The 16914-nt window shown below is 36.1% G+C and overlaps 1 protein-coding gene and 1 long non-coding RNA gene across 7 annotated transcripts in view; one reads left to right on the top strand and one right to left on the bottom strand.

Moving 5' to 3' along the window:
• Positions 1–1796: 1796 nt before the first annotated feature.
• The window catches only part of LOC129281447 (bifunctional 3'-5' exonuclease/ATP-dependent helicase WRN-like), a 67517-nt gene continuing 52399 nt past the window's right edge, over positions 1797–16914 (bottom strand). For 2 of the 6 annotated variants that reach the window (XR_010296506.1, XR_010296508.1), the window contains exons 27-32: positions 10861–10986; positions 10121–10217; positions 9058–9123; positions 5861–6009; positions 3000–4801; positions 1823–2741 (exon numbers count right to left, since the gene is read on the bottom strand). Coding sequence is in view for 2 of the 6 variants with exons in the window: in XM_064113325.1 (XP_063969395.1) it covers positions 4400–4801; positions 5861–6009; positions 9058–9123; positions 10121–10217; positions 10861–10986 (840 nt within the window). In the remaining 4 variants the exon portion in view is untranslated. Of the gene's footprint in view, positions 4802–5860; positions 6010–9057; positions 9124–9175; positions 9637–9908; positions 10218–10860; positions 10987–16914 lie in introns of those variants that run through there. The other 4 variants (XR_010296507.1, XM_064113325.1, XM_064113326.1 and 1 more) reach the window with 4 other exon arrangements.
• On the top strand, positions 11337–16818 carry LOC135157508 (uncharacterized). The gene is made up of 3 exons (XR_010296510.1): positions 11337–11418; positions 14269–14371; positions 14932–16818. It is a non-coding gene; the product is annotated as an uncharacterized LOC135157508 (long non-coding RNA).

Genomic DNA, 16914 nt, shown 5'->3' with positions numbered 1-16914 from the left:
CTTATCATAGGCCCCTAAATATTTTTGGCTCATCACGCCACTGGTTTCCATCCTTGTATCTCTTTAGTTTATTTATTCATGTATACAAGGGAAGGGTCTTTAAACAAAGAGTTAAGACTCTTTGCAAAATATGTTCGAACTGTTCAGATAGATAAAAGCGCAGGAGACGTCATTTTGTAGAGACAGGATTACACGAATAGTAGAATAGAACAGTATATATTGTACCAGAATATCTGAATGTGTGCGTGGGGGGGGGGGGGGTCAAGACATTTACTTGAATAACTAGGAGCATTAAAATTACACGTCCGAGGCCCGTCTTTATCATACTGTTCTATCTTCCTTCTTTAATCCCCCTTCTTACTTTTGTGTTCTACTACTTGAAAAAAAATAACTAAAAATCATGGGGGGGGGGGTGTCACCCCTGCCCCAACCGTCTCGCCCTCTCTTCAAAGATCGACCCCTCAGACATGTTTATTCAGCGAACCTTAATACACAATAATCAAGAATAATATAACGTGTGAACACGGTACACACCTCCCCCCTCTACTTAAACTCTGAAAGGGTCTATAGAGCGCTGCTCTTTCAGCCACATGGCTGAACATGCATATCGTTTGCAGAGGACATGTAAATACGTTCGAGCGCGGGTTTAGCAGACATCATATGATATTATGATCAAAACTTATCAATGCAATTTACACTATGCACTTGGTAAGCATACATAGTGGCAAAAAATATCAAGCTGTGTGGATAATGAAAGCATTGTGCCGCTTCCAGCTGATTTCCTATTAACGAGATGGGGGGGGGGGGGGCCCAAAAATTGCTTCTTGCTTAATGTTGGAATGATTGGGTATAGGGGCATTTATATAGGTGGTGAGGTCGGGGCAGGGGACGTGAAAATTACTTAAACAAAAAGTTACGGTCAAAACGCGCTGTTACTAGTATACAATGATAATATGATCAAAGAGGTATAACAATTATTATAAAAATATGAATTTGTAAATAGTCCCCATAAATCTGTAGAAAGAGCCCCCATTTACAAGTGGGCCTATTTCTTTGCATCTGAAACATCCATGTTGAAGAGTCTTACTATCACTAACAGGCATTGACTTACAAAGTCAATGCCCTAGGAAAATGAAACTAGCTCAGCTCCCAATTTATAACGATATAAATAGATGAGGGCCTTTGTGCAGCATATGCAATACAAATCTCTAGGTCTTGGGTTGATTTGTTTTTTTTAATACATGTAAAAAATTATTTGATAACTCTAATATCATTCTGTGTAGTTTTGTCATACCTTCATTTATATGTTTCTATATTTGTATCTAATTACTTCATAGTTGAATAAAATTGAAGTTCACAATATCTGCTTCTTTTTCTTCAAGGAGTTTGGCAGTCTTTTTCGTTTTAATTTCTTTTACTTAAATATTTGTATTAATGACAACTTATTTTTAGGCAATTGCCATTGTAATTAGGTAATTCTCTAAAAATTAAATCTAAAGCTGATATTCTATGGTATGTAAAGAAACTTACTAACAGAGTAAGAAATGAATTTAATAAAATTTTATTTTGGGGGCGAAAGTTAAAAAAAAAAATTATGACTTGACTGAAGGATCTCTGTGTACAGTTTCCATTCCAAATGCCTATTTTTCCAGCAGAACAAAAAAAAAAAAACATTTATGGAGACCAATAAAGAGTTGCTCAAACTCCTTCTAAACTTCAATTAATACGACAAATCATAATTTTACCCTGTGGAATGAAAATATGGAAACCAATAAAAAAAAATTAAATACTTCTTATCAGTCGTTATTTTTGTTTTTATTACCAAATTATGATTTTACAAAATTTATAATAATCTGACATATACATACAGACAATACATATGTATGAACAATATTTTAAATAACAGAGATACCATTATCACTTTAAGTGCTCTGTAAAATCAATAACTAGTATAAGTGAAAACCCTACACAACTATTTTGTTGTTGATGAAATAATGGATTTTGTAGAAGTGGGATGAAAGCATGTATTTCTCAAAATGAAATTATAATATCAATTTAATTTGGATTTATGAGTAAACTAACGCTTCTTGTCACGAAAAAAAAAAAAATCATCCATACATTGACCAAAGCAAGAACCCTTTAAAGAATTACTGGGGCAGTGTCATCTTACTTCTAAAGGTTTCAAAATTTCATCAACATAATGACAGTCAAGTCACCTTGGTAAGGTGAAAGAATGTGCTGCATAGATGAGTTCAAAGAATTGATGAACTTAAAAAAATATACTTTTCTGTGTTTGATTTATACAAAATTAATGCCGACACCAGGGCTCTGTCTTACAAAGAGTTGCGATTGATCCGTTCAATCACAACTATGGAAAGCCAGCAAAATCAACATCAAAAATACAGTTTTGTTGTTCAAAATATTTTTCTAGATATGATGTATATTCATTCATCAATCGTTTCCTATAAAATTTGGTGTGCTTCTCTTTCTTTACAATGGACATTGTGCAAATTTCCGGTAGAAAAAAAATGTGACATTGATGGATTTCCAGATATTTGAGATTGATCTTGAGATTGATCGGATCAATTGTAACTCTTTGTAAGATGGGGCCAGGATTGACAAAAGCTTTGAAATTATTATCAATGACAGACCACTGGTCTTACAAGGAAGGATCATTTACTCTGAGAAAGAACAAATGGGGGTATTCTAAATGGATATTGAACAGATAAGATGACTAAAATCTGGGCCCCATCTCACAAACAGTTAAGATTGATTTGATCAACGTCAAGTATATGGAGATCTATCAATGTCATAATTTTTTCTACAATGTCCTTTGAAAACAAAAGGAAACATACTGAATCATCAAGAAAACAGTGAATGTATGAATATACATCATATCTAGAAAATATTTTGAACAAATATGTATTTTAAATGTGACATTGCTGGCTTTCCATAATTGTGGTTGATTGGATCAATCATAACTCTTTGTAAGACGGGGCCCTGAAGTTTGAATATGGATAGTACAAATACGACAACTTTGATTTATTTGGGTACTTGTATACAAAACAAAATCAGGGGCATTGTTTATGAAACCATCATTAGCCTAAAATAGAAAGCCTTCATGCATTATCTCTAAGGTGGCAGGATCAATTTGGGGATCGGGAAATAACTTTCATGATCAAATAATCCTTTAAGTGATGGCGACGCAAAACCAGCTCCACATCTCAAGGTTGTAGCCCATACGCTATATCACACGACAAAATCTAACACATGAAATATCGTGTTATGGCAATCATTTTTCCCACTCTCTTTACCATTTCAATTATGGAGATACGAATGTTCGTTGCCAAAGCAGCAACGTGCATTTTCAAAACTAAATAATTTCAATAGGTTGCCAAAGAGGGTTTGACTTTGATAATACTGATAAATAGAAACTTGGGCCATGTCACACAATGGTTTGCGAGCAACCAACCGTAGCAATGCCTAATCTAAATCACAGTGTTATAATGAGGTGGGAGAGCTAGGATGGTAGAGTAGTTGCCTACTCCTGGCCATGGTTTGATACCAAGTCAATGCACTAGTGCCCTTTGGATAGGCATAAAATCGTCACTACCTGATGTTTATGAATTGAAATAAGGCTGTATTATTTTCTTCAAACACTGAATATAATTCAAATAAATCAAACACATAATACAGAGGAAATATTTCTATAGGAGAAGGCCATAAGTTTGACATCGATTCATCACATGAAAGGCTAAAAAAGGTCAGTAGACATTTATATTTTTAAACTTTTCTTTTTTTCTGTTACAAAAAATGTACTTTATAACAAATTTACAATATATCTCTGATAATCATGATGAACTTTATAATAACCTCACTTATAATACTTATTAGTCTATAAAGATATAAATTTTATGATTGGTCATATTTCTCATATCAGTATTATAAACTATCATTCTCAGAATGTTTAAAATAGTGCAAGTGCCAAAAAGCTGTTCAATTAAACATTCACAAATTTTTGTCACATTTGGCTATCTACACTTGATAGATTTAAACCATAGTACATGTACCTGGTATACAGGGGATTGCCTCATGCTTCCTAGGTTCCAGTGTTTGTTGGATTGATCCAGTTTGGACTAAACAGACCAGAACAAAGAATTAACTTTGAATCCTTGTCCACAGGCCAATTAAAATGTCTGTGTCCATACACATTAGACAAACCCAGGTTCCGAGAATCCAGTTCGTTTTGGTTGGATCCTGTTTTAAATAGACAGTACAAAGTTAAATTCTTGTCCACAGACCAAACAAGGTTTCTAGAATCTAGTTGATATTGGATTGATCCAGTTTGGACTAGACAGAGAGATGTGTCTGTTTCCTTTGAATTGCACCAACTGAACGCCTACTTCCTGAACAGCGCATTTCCTTTCAGTTTCTTTTTCGTAGACACCTCTTGCGTCCCGCCTTCATTCTTCCCTTTCTTGACCGCAGAGCCACTAAACCAGCTCGGAAGCTTCCGCTTTGAACTGGATTGATCCCCTTTCGACTGACCCGGAGGGACATTCCCTTTAGCAGGTGGTGACGTTGGGGGCATGTCTGGCAATGTCTGGCTGCGCTTCAGGACTTCTTTCTGTGGTTTAGTCATGTACGCTGGAATGCTATGCTGCTTGGTGACGGCGCTGGGTTTTGACGATGGGGTAGACGTTGCGGAGGGTGTTGGAGAGGAGTTTGGAAAACGTGACCTTTTGGAAGAAGTTGGTGAATCGAACCGGCCAGGTCTGGTCGATTGAGACGCATTGGAACCCTTCATTTGAGAAATGAGAAATATTTTCTTCCATGTTACCATAATAGCCAACATAAGTACATGAAGCAGTGAGCATTTAACATTATAATGTAATTATTCTAACAAAACAGAACAGTCTAACCAATAACTGACATTTTGGAAATGTTTCACAATTACATCATCAAGTATAGGGCAGACTTCTCATTATTATGGAGGACAGATAAGCCAGTTTAAAAAAAAAAAATTTCAAATGGGCAAATGGATGTCACTCAGTGATGATGATGTACTGAAGTTATTATGAATAAATATACATTTATTCACCAAAGCAATTCTTTCTCAAAGATAGGTGGATACACCACACGTAGAACAGAAAGCCAGTATTGTCAATATTTCGTTTACAAAATAATATATTTTACGTGAGCTCTTTCCTCACAGGAAACTACTTAAGTTATCATTTTTGTGGGGCGTTGCATTCAATTGCAAGTCAATTTTGGGTTAAAAAATCAATCATAAATCCGGCAATTAATTGCAAATTTACACTTGATTGCTGGGCCCCATCTTACAAAGAGTTACGATTGATCCAATCAATCTCAACTGGAAATCCATTCATACCATAATTTTTTCTACAGGAAATTTGCTCAATCTCTTAAGTAAGCACAGGGAATTCCATTGAATCTTCAAGAGGACAATCATATCTTCAAAATATTTTGAACAAATATGCATTTCAGTTGTGGACCTTGCTGGCAATCCATAGTTGAGATTGATCAGATCAATCGTAACTCTTTGTAAGACAGGGCCCAGATCTGCTTCGTGCAACAAGCAGTAAAAATCAATCTGCTCTAGTTACAACTGATACATCAATTGTAAATTTGTATCAGAAAATTGCTATTGATTGGAAATATTTCCTTGCAAAATCCGTTTAGACAGTAATGGTTCAACTAAGTGTAAAATGAGCCGATACATTGAATCTGTAACAATTGGCTTTAAATAGATAAAACAGTAACTTCATGCCAGAGTTTAAATCAAAGTGTACTTCAGAATATGGGCCACAATCTATTGGGAAAGGGAAGAAATCCTTACTTGTGATGATGATGGTGACGACGTGTCCGAGAGTGCGGAGACTTTGACAGGCATCCCATACTGCACTTTGAGGATAGCGATGACCAACTTGATCTCATGATACTCGTATTGCGGTAGTAATTCTTTGATTGGGCCTAAGGCACTGATGTCTGCGTTAAAAGGCAAACAATGAAAAGGTCATCATTTTAATTCAGAAAAAAGGTGATATGCGTACTAATGAAATGACTGCCTTGAATCTTACACATGACCAGTCATTTATTTCAATTACTGTAATCAGAAAAATTTGCTAACACATATTATTTGCTTGGGTATGCCTCACGCATATTATACAAATAGCGAATAGGCATGAGTGCGATGGTGCGAGATTTCGCATGAGGTGAAAGAAAGATGCTCTATTCAACGAGGCGTTAGCCGAGTTGAATAGAGCGTTTCTTTCTTTCACCGAATGCGAAATCTCGCACCATTGCACGAATAAGAATATTCGCTATTTGTGTTGTACAACGCCTCTGAATTTAGTGAAAATATGAAAAAACAAGAGTTTTTCCCAGCAGTAATCTTTGGAAAGGGAGCAAAATATTGTAAGCAAAAGGAAAATCCCACAAGCGCACATGCTCTTGGGCAGCATTGCGCATTTAGCCAGCAGGCTTATACGCGTATTGCACCTTCATTTTTACTGAGCGCAATTAATGAAATCGTATTGTGACGTCATCTCCTAAAGCCGTGCAACGGTACATTTTGGACGGTACATTTTGGATGGTACGTCTTTTGTGCAACGGTACGAATGTTTGACATTCAGCCTCCCATTTGCTCGCGTACAACAAGCTAAGTAGGCGTTGTACAATAGAATTTGGTGGATTCACAATATGGTGCGCCATCTATCGGTTGCAGCGGACAGGCCAAAATTCACAATGCCTCATGGGTAAAAGTTGAGATCTGTACAGCGTGTGCTGTGCTAGTACATATGGATGCAATTATGCTGCCCTGGGATGGCGAACGCGGCTCTGCCAGCTTACATAAAATAAGCCTGTTCACGGTTGTAAACTGCGCACGAGCAGCAGAAGGTCATTGGAGACAACCATGAAGGTGGCTTTCAAATTCACTGACATAGGCATTTGTGATTTGATGATTATTCATGTATTCCTTTCAAAATATTTATCACATCCAAGCTGAAGAGTAATAAATAGAGCCTTTATAATCACTGGTATTTGACAGTAGCCTAAACAATAGTCAAATGTGCCTAAGGCAGACAATAAAACAGATTTCCAAACTTTATCCCTGATGTACTATTCTAGTCACCTGGTCTATACAATGCATTTTGTTCTTAGAATTTGAATACTCTACCGGTAAAGCTTACGCAACATCTACATTTGAAAATGATAGTGCTTATCCTAATGAAAAGGTCATTTGAGAAAAGTTGATCATGAGCTAACCGTGAACTGGCTTATTATGCTGTTTACCAGGGTCCAGGAGGTGGGAGAGAAATTCACCGCATATTTCTTTGCGAAATTTAGACCGTTTTCAGTGGATACTTCCTCCATTTTTGCCATATGGTTTTCATTTTGAAGCATCATATTCACATTACAGTATACTAGCACTTAGTGCTGCCTACACCTGCGCACTATGTTGACCCCGAAGTTAGAAATTGGCTTGTTCGCTGCTGATAGATGGTGCATCGTATAATCGTGAATCCACCATATTGTCCCAAAGGTATCTACATATAGTGCATGTAATTCATAGTAATATTTATGATGGTGTGTTTATATGTATACCATTTGGTCATTTATCGCAACCATGACAATTTACAAACTCCATAACAAAATACACTACATGAATATCAGAATGATGAAATGAAAATCCCTAGATGAATTGATAAATTCAAGGCTGCTCTGAACTAATCACTATTGCATCTGCACCTGACCACAGGGTCATCAAACTCTCATTCTGTTGCAGTGTACTCGTGATGATGATGATGGGAAGAAAAGAGAAAATATCAAGGGAGAAAGTAAGTTCCCAGCTTTTCAACAAAAAAACTCCCCTGAGGAAGTTTAAAAATTCCCTGATAATTATTTAAACCCATTCCCAGTTTCGCATGTTTTCTGAGTTGTTGCAGTGAATTACACATATTTTCAGTATAAAAACTGTACTGCAGTCAAAGAGGCTACACTAAAAAACCACCATAAGCAGTCATTTCAATGGATGTTATTTTGATATGCAACATAACATAACAATGTCTGACTGACTACCATGCTTTCGACTTTTGGGCCGATCAAAATTCCCTGATTTTTCCCTCATTTGAGATATATTTCCTCATCTAATCTCTTACAAATTCCAGTTGCTAAGAAATCATGCGGGGAACAGGCGTTTGCTCATGCAGGGGCTAACCTGTGGAATTCTCTTCCACACAGTTTGAAAACCCAGACTTCAGTGACCACCTTCAAGGGCAACCTGAAAACATACCTGTTTAAGAGTGCTTTTGATAGACATTGACTTATTGTTCAGACATGTATTATATGTAAATAGCTTCTGTTGTTGTTCTGCTCTGAAGCGCCTTGAGCATCTAATCAAGATGGAAAGTGCGGTATACATATCTCATGTATTATTATTATTATTTCTTATCAAATTCCCTGATTTTCCCTGACTGGAAAAAGGTAAAATAATTTTCCCTGATGGGCTGGGAACCCTCAAGTAAGGAACAAGAAGGAAATAAGAAAAGGGAAGATGAGAAGCAGTTGCAAAGTGCTCATAAAAGAACCTACAATAATTAGTGTTTGCTGTACAATCCACAAATGATAACAAAATGAAACTCACACCTGAATTGCCAGATTACCATTTCTAAAATATTTTTTTTCCAAATTCAATGAAAAAAAAATTGATAACTGAAAAAACTTATTCCCATCTTTACCATAGTCATTTGTTTATCTCCAAATACAGATGATGAAATGTTTAATAATAAGCTGAATGTTTCACAGTGACTTTATCTTTTAAAATATAATGTAGGTCTCACATCTACACAAAATTTTCACTTCTATGTAATTTCATTTTTACATTCTTAATATCAAAACAGAAACAGGATGAGCTGTGAAAATATCTGTTTGCTTTATATACTGGTTTATGCAGAAACAACATCCAAAATTATTAAAACCAAATTAAAACTTATAAAAAATGAACCCCCCCAACCACATAAAATGACTATATACCTGAATTGATCGGAGGGTTCCTGATGACTTGTTCAATTTCTTTTTGTACTGCAGATGTTATTCCAGCTGAAAGAAAAGAGAGAGAGAGCAGAGAAAATGTCAAAATGATTTTTTTTTTAACAAGACCATACTATTATGGTTATTATTTTATTTGGCACTTCAGAACATGGGGAATACAGAGGTACATACATTAATATATATAAACATATCGATGGGAAGAACATGGAGTACAGCAATGCACGTTGTACATGATAACAAATACAAGACCTGGATGAGAGTTGAGGAGGCTGCCTGGGTATAGAGAGGGTTGACTTAATTATCATAACCCGCAGGTCTTAATCCCAAAATTAAAGGGTTCTAATATGATACAGTGTGTCCAGCTAAAAAAAAGGGAAACCAAGATTCTAATAATTTTCCTGGTATATTCAACTGATTCATGAAATTTCATATACATCATCATAAGTTACAGTTTCCCCTTTTACTTTGATACTAAATATGATATAAAAAGTTTTTACATAGATAAGAAAGAAGATGTTTAATATCAAAATCAAAATCAAGTAGCTCCTGAAATCTGTACACCTGGCCCCGTTGTACAAAGAGTTACGATTGATTCGATCGATCGTAACTCTATGGAAATCCATCAGTGTCATAATTTTTTCTACAGGAAATTTGCAAAATGTCCTTTGTAATCAAAGGAGAACACCCCAAATTGTCAAGAAATCAATGAATTTATGGATATGCATTCATATCTAGAATTTTTTTTGAACAAACATGCATTTCAAATGTTGACTTTGCTGGCTTTCCATAGTTGCGATTGATCAGATCAATCATAACTCTTTGTACAACGGGGCCCTGAATGAACAAATTTGGCACTGAAAATCTTTGACACATGACAATGAAAAACTTTCCTGTCTGAATACCTTTTGTCCATGAGATCAGCATATAGATTGTCAGATTTTAAGCTTTTGAAGACAGGCTAAATTTGGCAGGTCCATATTTTCCTTAAGTGCCAGCCTGTACATTCTTGGGATAAGTCTTCAAAGGGTTAACGTTTGGGACATACCTCTTGCAAAGTTGACTGGGTAGCCAGCTTCAATGGCGTCTGCTAGATGACCTCCGATTGTAGATACCTTTAGCCCTCTCATGACTGCTATGTCTTCCTGCAAGAACAGATAGATCAAAGAGGAATATTTTATGGAGAGAGAAATAGAGATCCATGTGCATAGCAAGAGAAATAAAAAGGGAAAGACAAGAAAAGAGAGATAAAGTGAAAGTTGAGAAAGAAAAGGACAAAGAAAAAGAGAAAAAGAGAAAGACAAGAAAAGAGAGATAAAGTGAAAGTTGAGAAAGAAAAAGAGAAAAGAAAAGAAAAAACAAAGGGAAAGGGAAAGAGGACAAAGAAGAGAGGATACAATTTGTTCTATTTCTGAGAGCTTGCAAACTTTAGTTCCATGGAGCACAGGCTCAATACTGCTACACATACACCTAGAAAATTGTTCCTGAGAGCATGTCCACATTATCTCCTTGTAGGAACAGGAACTAAAAGATATATTGCCAAATAATATACACCATAAGAACTATTAAGACTTTAAAGTGTCATTCCTTACCCTTCGAAAAGGGTAATGTTTCTTTCTTAAGCTCCTAGTAAGAATAATAATAATGGTGATGTCTTATTGAGTGCACACACCGTCCAGAGATGCTCATCATGCTAGTGCAGCAACAGGTCCTAACTTTAATTAGGAATAGAACCTAACTTTGATCTCTCGCAGGAAGAAATGATTACAAATTATATATCAGACTTACGAGTGTCATCCCTTTCTCATGAAAAAGGGTATAGGATTCTCTCTTAGTTTCGGATAGCGTTCCAACTTTAGCTCCTCGTAGGAAAGTGCAGCCTCCTGATGATGATCCGTTACTCTGACTGCCCTCCTGGAAGAAACAATAGCAGGGGGGGGGGGGGGGTGTTTCACAAATAGTTAAGAGTGACTTAGATTCATCCTTAGACACCAATGCACACGTTATTTTATGCATAATCTTACTGTTGGATACGCGAGAATGTCCGTCTCGTCCGTGCATGATCTGTCTCAATGTGGTGATGTGTTATACCGCAAACGACTCTAATGGGGCGTTGCAAGAAAGTTACGTTGCAATTGATTGCAAATCGACTGCAACTTTGCAGCCGATTCCGATCGACTGCAACTAGCAATCAATCGCCAATTTGCGTTGCAAGAAAAAGGCTTGCGATTGAACGCAAGTTGCAGCTGATCTGCAGACGATTTGCAGCTGTAAACAGGGTCTGCAGCACAAGACTAGCCGAAAAAGCAAAATAATGGCTTGCAACAATCCTGTTTGTGGAAGAGAGTAAGTAGAAAATATTCATTTTTCAGACAATTCTTTCTCCATTATGTATGTTTTTAGAGAATTTATATATTTTAGACCTATGCCAGAGAAAAAATTATTTTGAAAAAAGTGAAAATAAATCTTTATCGCTGGTCGAAATTTCACCTTCAACAAATTTTCTACCGTACAATTTCAATCCCAGTCCCACACTTGACTTTTTGTGTCGGTAATGCACGGTTGTATCAACAACACGGCAGGTCATTGCCGGTGCAGTGCTGTTAAAAATCACCCAGAAGCAAGTAAATGTGTAGGCTCTAATTTATGTATGAAACATCGAAAATGACCTTTAAAGATTATTTTTGTTTCTATTTGAAATGATTTTTTTAAGTTATATCGGTTTCAACGGCGAATAGCCATCCAGTAATTTACAGTCTAGACATTTCCACAAAAAAAGATTCCTCTCCATTTGTCTCTCTTTTTTTAAGAGTCTGTCTAACGTTACCTCGAGCGAAGTTCGTGCAGGCCCTACTCCACTTCACTACCGCTACACTACGCTCCACCTACCCGAAATTCGAGACTGAACTCTATCTGATATTCCGAGTGACAAAGGTGGGATTTTATGGGGGGAAATATTAAATTCATGCAACATCACGATCTTTAAAAACAATTAGGCCTAACTAATATTCTTACTTACACCAAGTTTCACTTTTCCATGCTTCTATCAGTCTCAAAATTGGTGATTTAGAGCCAACATGAAGTTCCTCACACAAATAAATAATTCGCTGCCGTATCGCGCGTGCATGCAATGTTTTGAAATCTGCAGCGAATTATTTATACGTGTGAGGAACTTCATGTTGGCTCTAAATCACCCATTTTTAGACTGATAGAAGCATGGAAAAGAAGTGAAACTTGGTGTAAAGTAAGAATATTAAATTCAATTGTTTTTAAAGGTGATGTTGCATGAATTTTATATTTTCCCCCATAAAATCCCACCTTTGTCGCTCGGAATATCAGATAGAGTTCACGGTCTCGAAGTTCGGGTAGGTGGAGCGTAGTGTAGCGGTAGTGAAGTGGAGTGGAGCCTGCACGAACTTCGCTCGAGGTAGTCTACCGTTAACCTCCCTTTTTATGACTTTCCTTGGCCTGGCCTGGGATAAAGTGAAAATTTTGCTGTTTCGACTTTTGTCTTTGGAGGATAAAAAAAAAATTATTTATTATTATTATTTTTTTATTTGGGTTCTCCAGACTCCGTATATCTCGCCAGACAAGAAAAAGAAACAAAGGTATAGGGGGTCTACATGTATTGGGCTACTTTTCAGAATCTATTGTCCACATCTGCCACATTCTTGGGGAAGTTTTGACATTGAATAGGATGTTGCCTGCCCAGGGCTCTTTTTAAATTTCTTACGGGCAGATTGCACAAGAGGTTCTTTGCAAGGACAGTATTTGTGTCGATGATTTGTAATGATGTGCCGTATGAGTCACATTTTTAATATCCATCTCATATAAATATAAAAAGATAGCATGTAAATACATTTATTTTTTAGATTCAATATGTAGATCTACTATGCCAGGGGGAGGTACTTAGATTTGGTTTGGACAAAGGTGTGCGGCTGTAAGTTCGAAACCCGTACCCATATTTACAGGTCATTTTGGCTAAAAAGGTACCCATTATTAGGGATTCATTACAGGGGCGGATCCAGGATTTCCAAAGGGGGGGGGGCACATTTTCGCCTGGAAAAACTTGACAAGCAAAAAAAAAAAAAAGGTTATCGCCCAAAATGTAAGGTCATTTTGTATTTGCACCTAAGACATTGGAGTAGAATATGGACCCATATTTAAGGACATTATCTAAAAATTGGGCCATGCTTAGGGATTTTCCAGCATAAAACCATACGCCATGTTTAGGGATTTCTTCAAAAAAGGCGACCCATTCCTGCGGCATATCCCCATATGCCTTATCTCGTGAGTACCCCCCCCCCCTGGGCTACTATGTAGCTGACTCTTGATTTTTATGCAAGCACATGAGGTGCTATATAGATGACAGATTTTTGTTCACTTTAAATTGTTAAATGGATGATTACAATGCTTTTCCAGGTGCTTTCAGTTAAAGGGTGTCTCATATGGTGCATCATTATTAATATTGAATGCATAATCATGATTTTTTCTTTACATCCTTTTACATCAAGCACAATTTTTTTTGGGGGGGGCATATGGCATATGGTCCCCCTTGACATTTTTCAGAATAAATCTGCCACTCAAAATTTTATTCCCGCACCGCTGACTGACGTTTTACTTTCAAGTCTCACACAACTTTTGATACTAAATTTGCCATTCCCAGGTACAGGGTCAGGAAATTTTGCAACATTATGTTTGTTTAAGTACATGTCAGACAAAAACATGATTACATGTAAAAAGTCAATATTCATAACTGGGTAATTTTTTTTTATTGACAATAGTAATTTAATGTCACTGATGAACTTTGTCTTGAAAATGAAAATTAAAAAAAAATTTAAGAAGTTAAGAAAAAATATTTAAAAAAAAACATGAATTGAAAGGAATTTATTTTGATACCAGATTTTTTAAAGTAAAGTTGTTAGGATTGCTCTAGAAAGGAATATGTACACCAAAGTTTGGCATTCTATTACGAGCTTTTTTAGTAAATTAAAGCAAAAGGTATGATTTCATAATTTTTTTTATTGCGCCGCCCATGGCTGAGGAACCATAGTGCCCCTCCCCAGGCCAGAAGTGACTTTAATCAAAACACCCTTGGACTACTATAATGATTAACACACTGGCAACTGAGCTTGTATATTAATTTCATGAATATGTTTTATCTCTTTGCTTTTTGCTTTTAATTGCTTACTACAGTTATGACAAAGAAGTCTGGAACCTCAGAACCACCATAACTGTGTCTGCTACAATTTGTGTTCTTGCAACCAGCTGATTGATTCATTTTATCAACTCTTGAATGGTAGGTTACATGTAAACTGTATTATTATTAATAATTCACCATGATCGTAATGCGGATGGGGGTGAAATCTGTACACATTGACCGAAGGATAATGCAAAATGAAAAAGGCTAACACAAATCTCTATCTTGACTGGACTTCTCAGCAATGAAGACATCCCATTGATGGGGGGAGGGGAGGGGGTGGTTGTGCTCATCCAAGGTGTACTGTATAAAAGTGTGTCTTTTGCTTTCATTGATTTAATTTATTGCATATTTTTATTTCCATGATTCTTTTATTTGGGGAAAAACAATCAGTTCACACTTTTTTAGATTACATCATGGCAAATTGCCAATTACTGTAGTCTCAGGAGTAAGCCACTATCCCTCTATAGATCATATCATCATTTGGGTGCAAACAAGGCCCTTACCAGCAGACATAGGGGCATTTCTGCACCGATGGGTGCACAAAAATGTTTTGCTAAGGGCGTTCTTGCACTGAAAGGACAAAATTTGAACTAACCCAAGCTATGTATAATTATGGGCTTGCATTATTTCCCATATTATTATTTTTTTATTAACAGGTTGATTATCAGAACTGAATTCAGAGCTGCTCCTGTATGTAGTAACATCATTATTGGAAGAGCAGATTTGAGAATGAGGGCGTTACTGCTTTAAAAACTTTATTCTATGGAGCTCTCCAAATTCATCTCATATTAGACTGCTTCAGGAAACCAGATTGGTTCCTTCAAACAGAGACGATTGTGGCTTTCCTGACTGGACTTCTATGGATTCTTCATGCCAACCTTAAGGACTGTGGTCTTCTGCATGAGACACATCAATTTCAAACAAGACATTCTGTGGTGAAACACTTGATGAAGATGATATGAAATTTTTATTTCATATAACTGAATCTCAGAAGTAATTCCTCAGGAGCAAGAAACATTGAAAAATGAAAATAAAAGGTCCATCAATAATGAATGTCTTGAGCAGTGTTCTTTTTTAGGCACAGATCAATGGATCTTTTCAAGTCCAAGCAGGGATGTAGTCAATGCTGACCTCGAGGCAACATTTTGCTGGCCTTGGTCCGAGTCACTGTACAGAATCTATGGGAAGTTCTCTCAAGCTGCCTCATGACTCGGAAGAATGTATGCAAGTGTGATATATATCTACGATGCAATCTCATGATTAAAGAGAGATAAACAAGAGAGCTTCAGATTTTGAAGTGTAGCAATCTCCTGAAATGTATGTTTTATTTGAAAATCAAACTAAAATAACTTAATTGGGCATGTTATTCATTATGATATGTATGAATGAAAGCATTTAAGCAATTTAGTGCTCTTGCAAAACATATTCTGAGTTGTATTTACTGCAAACGCTCAGATATATTGATAAGCATTTGCCAGTGCATGAAGTGTTTTTAATAAAGAGTGGCTTTTGTGCCTATGGAGAGTTATTATTTCTTCAACATTTCTTCATACAAATTATTTCAGAAATCACAATTTGAATATTCCATGACCTCTGATAACAAGAGCAGGATATTTTTGGTTATTGACACACTTTAAAATGATATTAGGAGAGAATGTACTGAAATTGTGTGAAAATAATGGCATAATTGCTGAAGAGTCCTATAAAGATTGAAAATAACATTATTTCAAGTTTTTCTTGAAAAAAACCCATGGGAAATTGAAACTGGTATAATATACACAAGTTTTCAAAACAAAATCCAAAAAAAATTTTTGTTGGCAGAATTAGTACACAAGCCTATGGACAATCAATTGAACGTAAATCGAACGCAAATTTTGCGCATCCTCCAAAATCTTACATAAGTTACGTTCGATTTGCAATCAATTGCAAAGCTTGCGCTTGATCTACGTTCAATTGATCAAACGCAACTTCTTCTTGCAACAGGATTGAACGTAACTTGCGATCAATTGCAGATTTGCGTTTGATCGGAGGACTTACGCTCAATTTTGGGAGTTGCGTTCGATTTGCGTTCAATCGCAAGTTTCTTGCAACACCCCATAAGTCACACTTAAATCTTTGTGAAAAATACCCAGGTCATAAAATCAATTAGGGAACATCACAGGACCCTGTTGCATAAACATTATTATGGTAATCTTTCCATCACATCGTAACAATTCTCAACAGCCAATAAAAAATGGAAGTAGGAAATAAGGACATGAGGTACGTTTGGACCATTTCAGAGATACATGTAACAAGTGTGTGTAATCATTCTAATGCCCAAGTGAAATGATGTGCATTATTTGTTTTATTAGAGAGTGATGTAGATCCTTATTATTTGATAAACCACCCTTATCTCAAAACAATGACCAGATGACCAATTAATAGTACCAGCCCATAACAACAACAACAACAATAATAATAATCAATGATAATAATAATAATAAACAGTCAGTTTTTATATTATAGCACATAACAAATAATAAGTATTCCTCTATGTGCTTATGAAAATAAAGGAAAGAAAAAGATGTGTTATAGAGTTCACTTTGTTGAATTAAGGTATAATTTGAATAAATAGGTTTTAAGGGCTGTTTCGAATTTCT

The sequence above is a fragment of the Lytechinus pictus genome, chromosome 18, assembly GCF_037042905.1.
Source record: "Lytechinus pictus isolate F3 Inbred chromosome 18, Lp3.0, whole genome shotgun sequence".
In the NCBI taxonomy this organism is placed as follows: Eukaryota; Metazoa; Echinodermata; class Echinoidea; order Temnopleuroida; family Toxopneustidae; genus Lytechinus; species Lytechinus pictus.
Note: the sequence above shows the minus strand (reverse complement) of the source record. Positions and strands in the feature narration are given on the sequence as shown.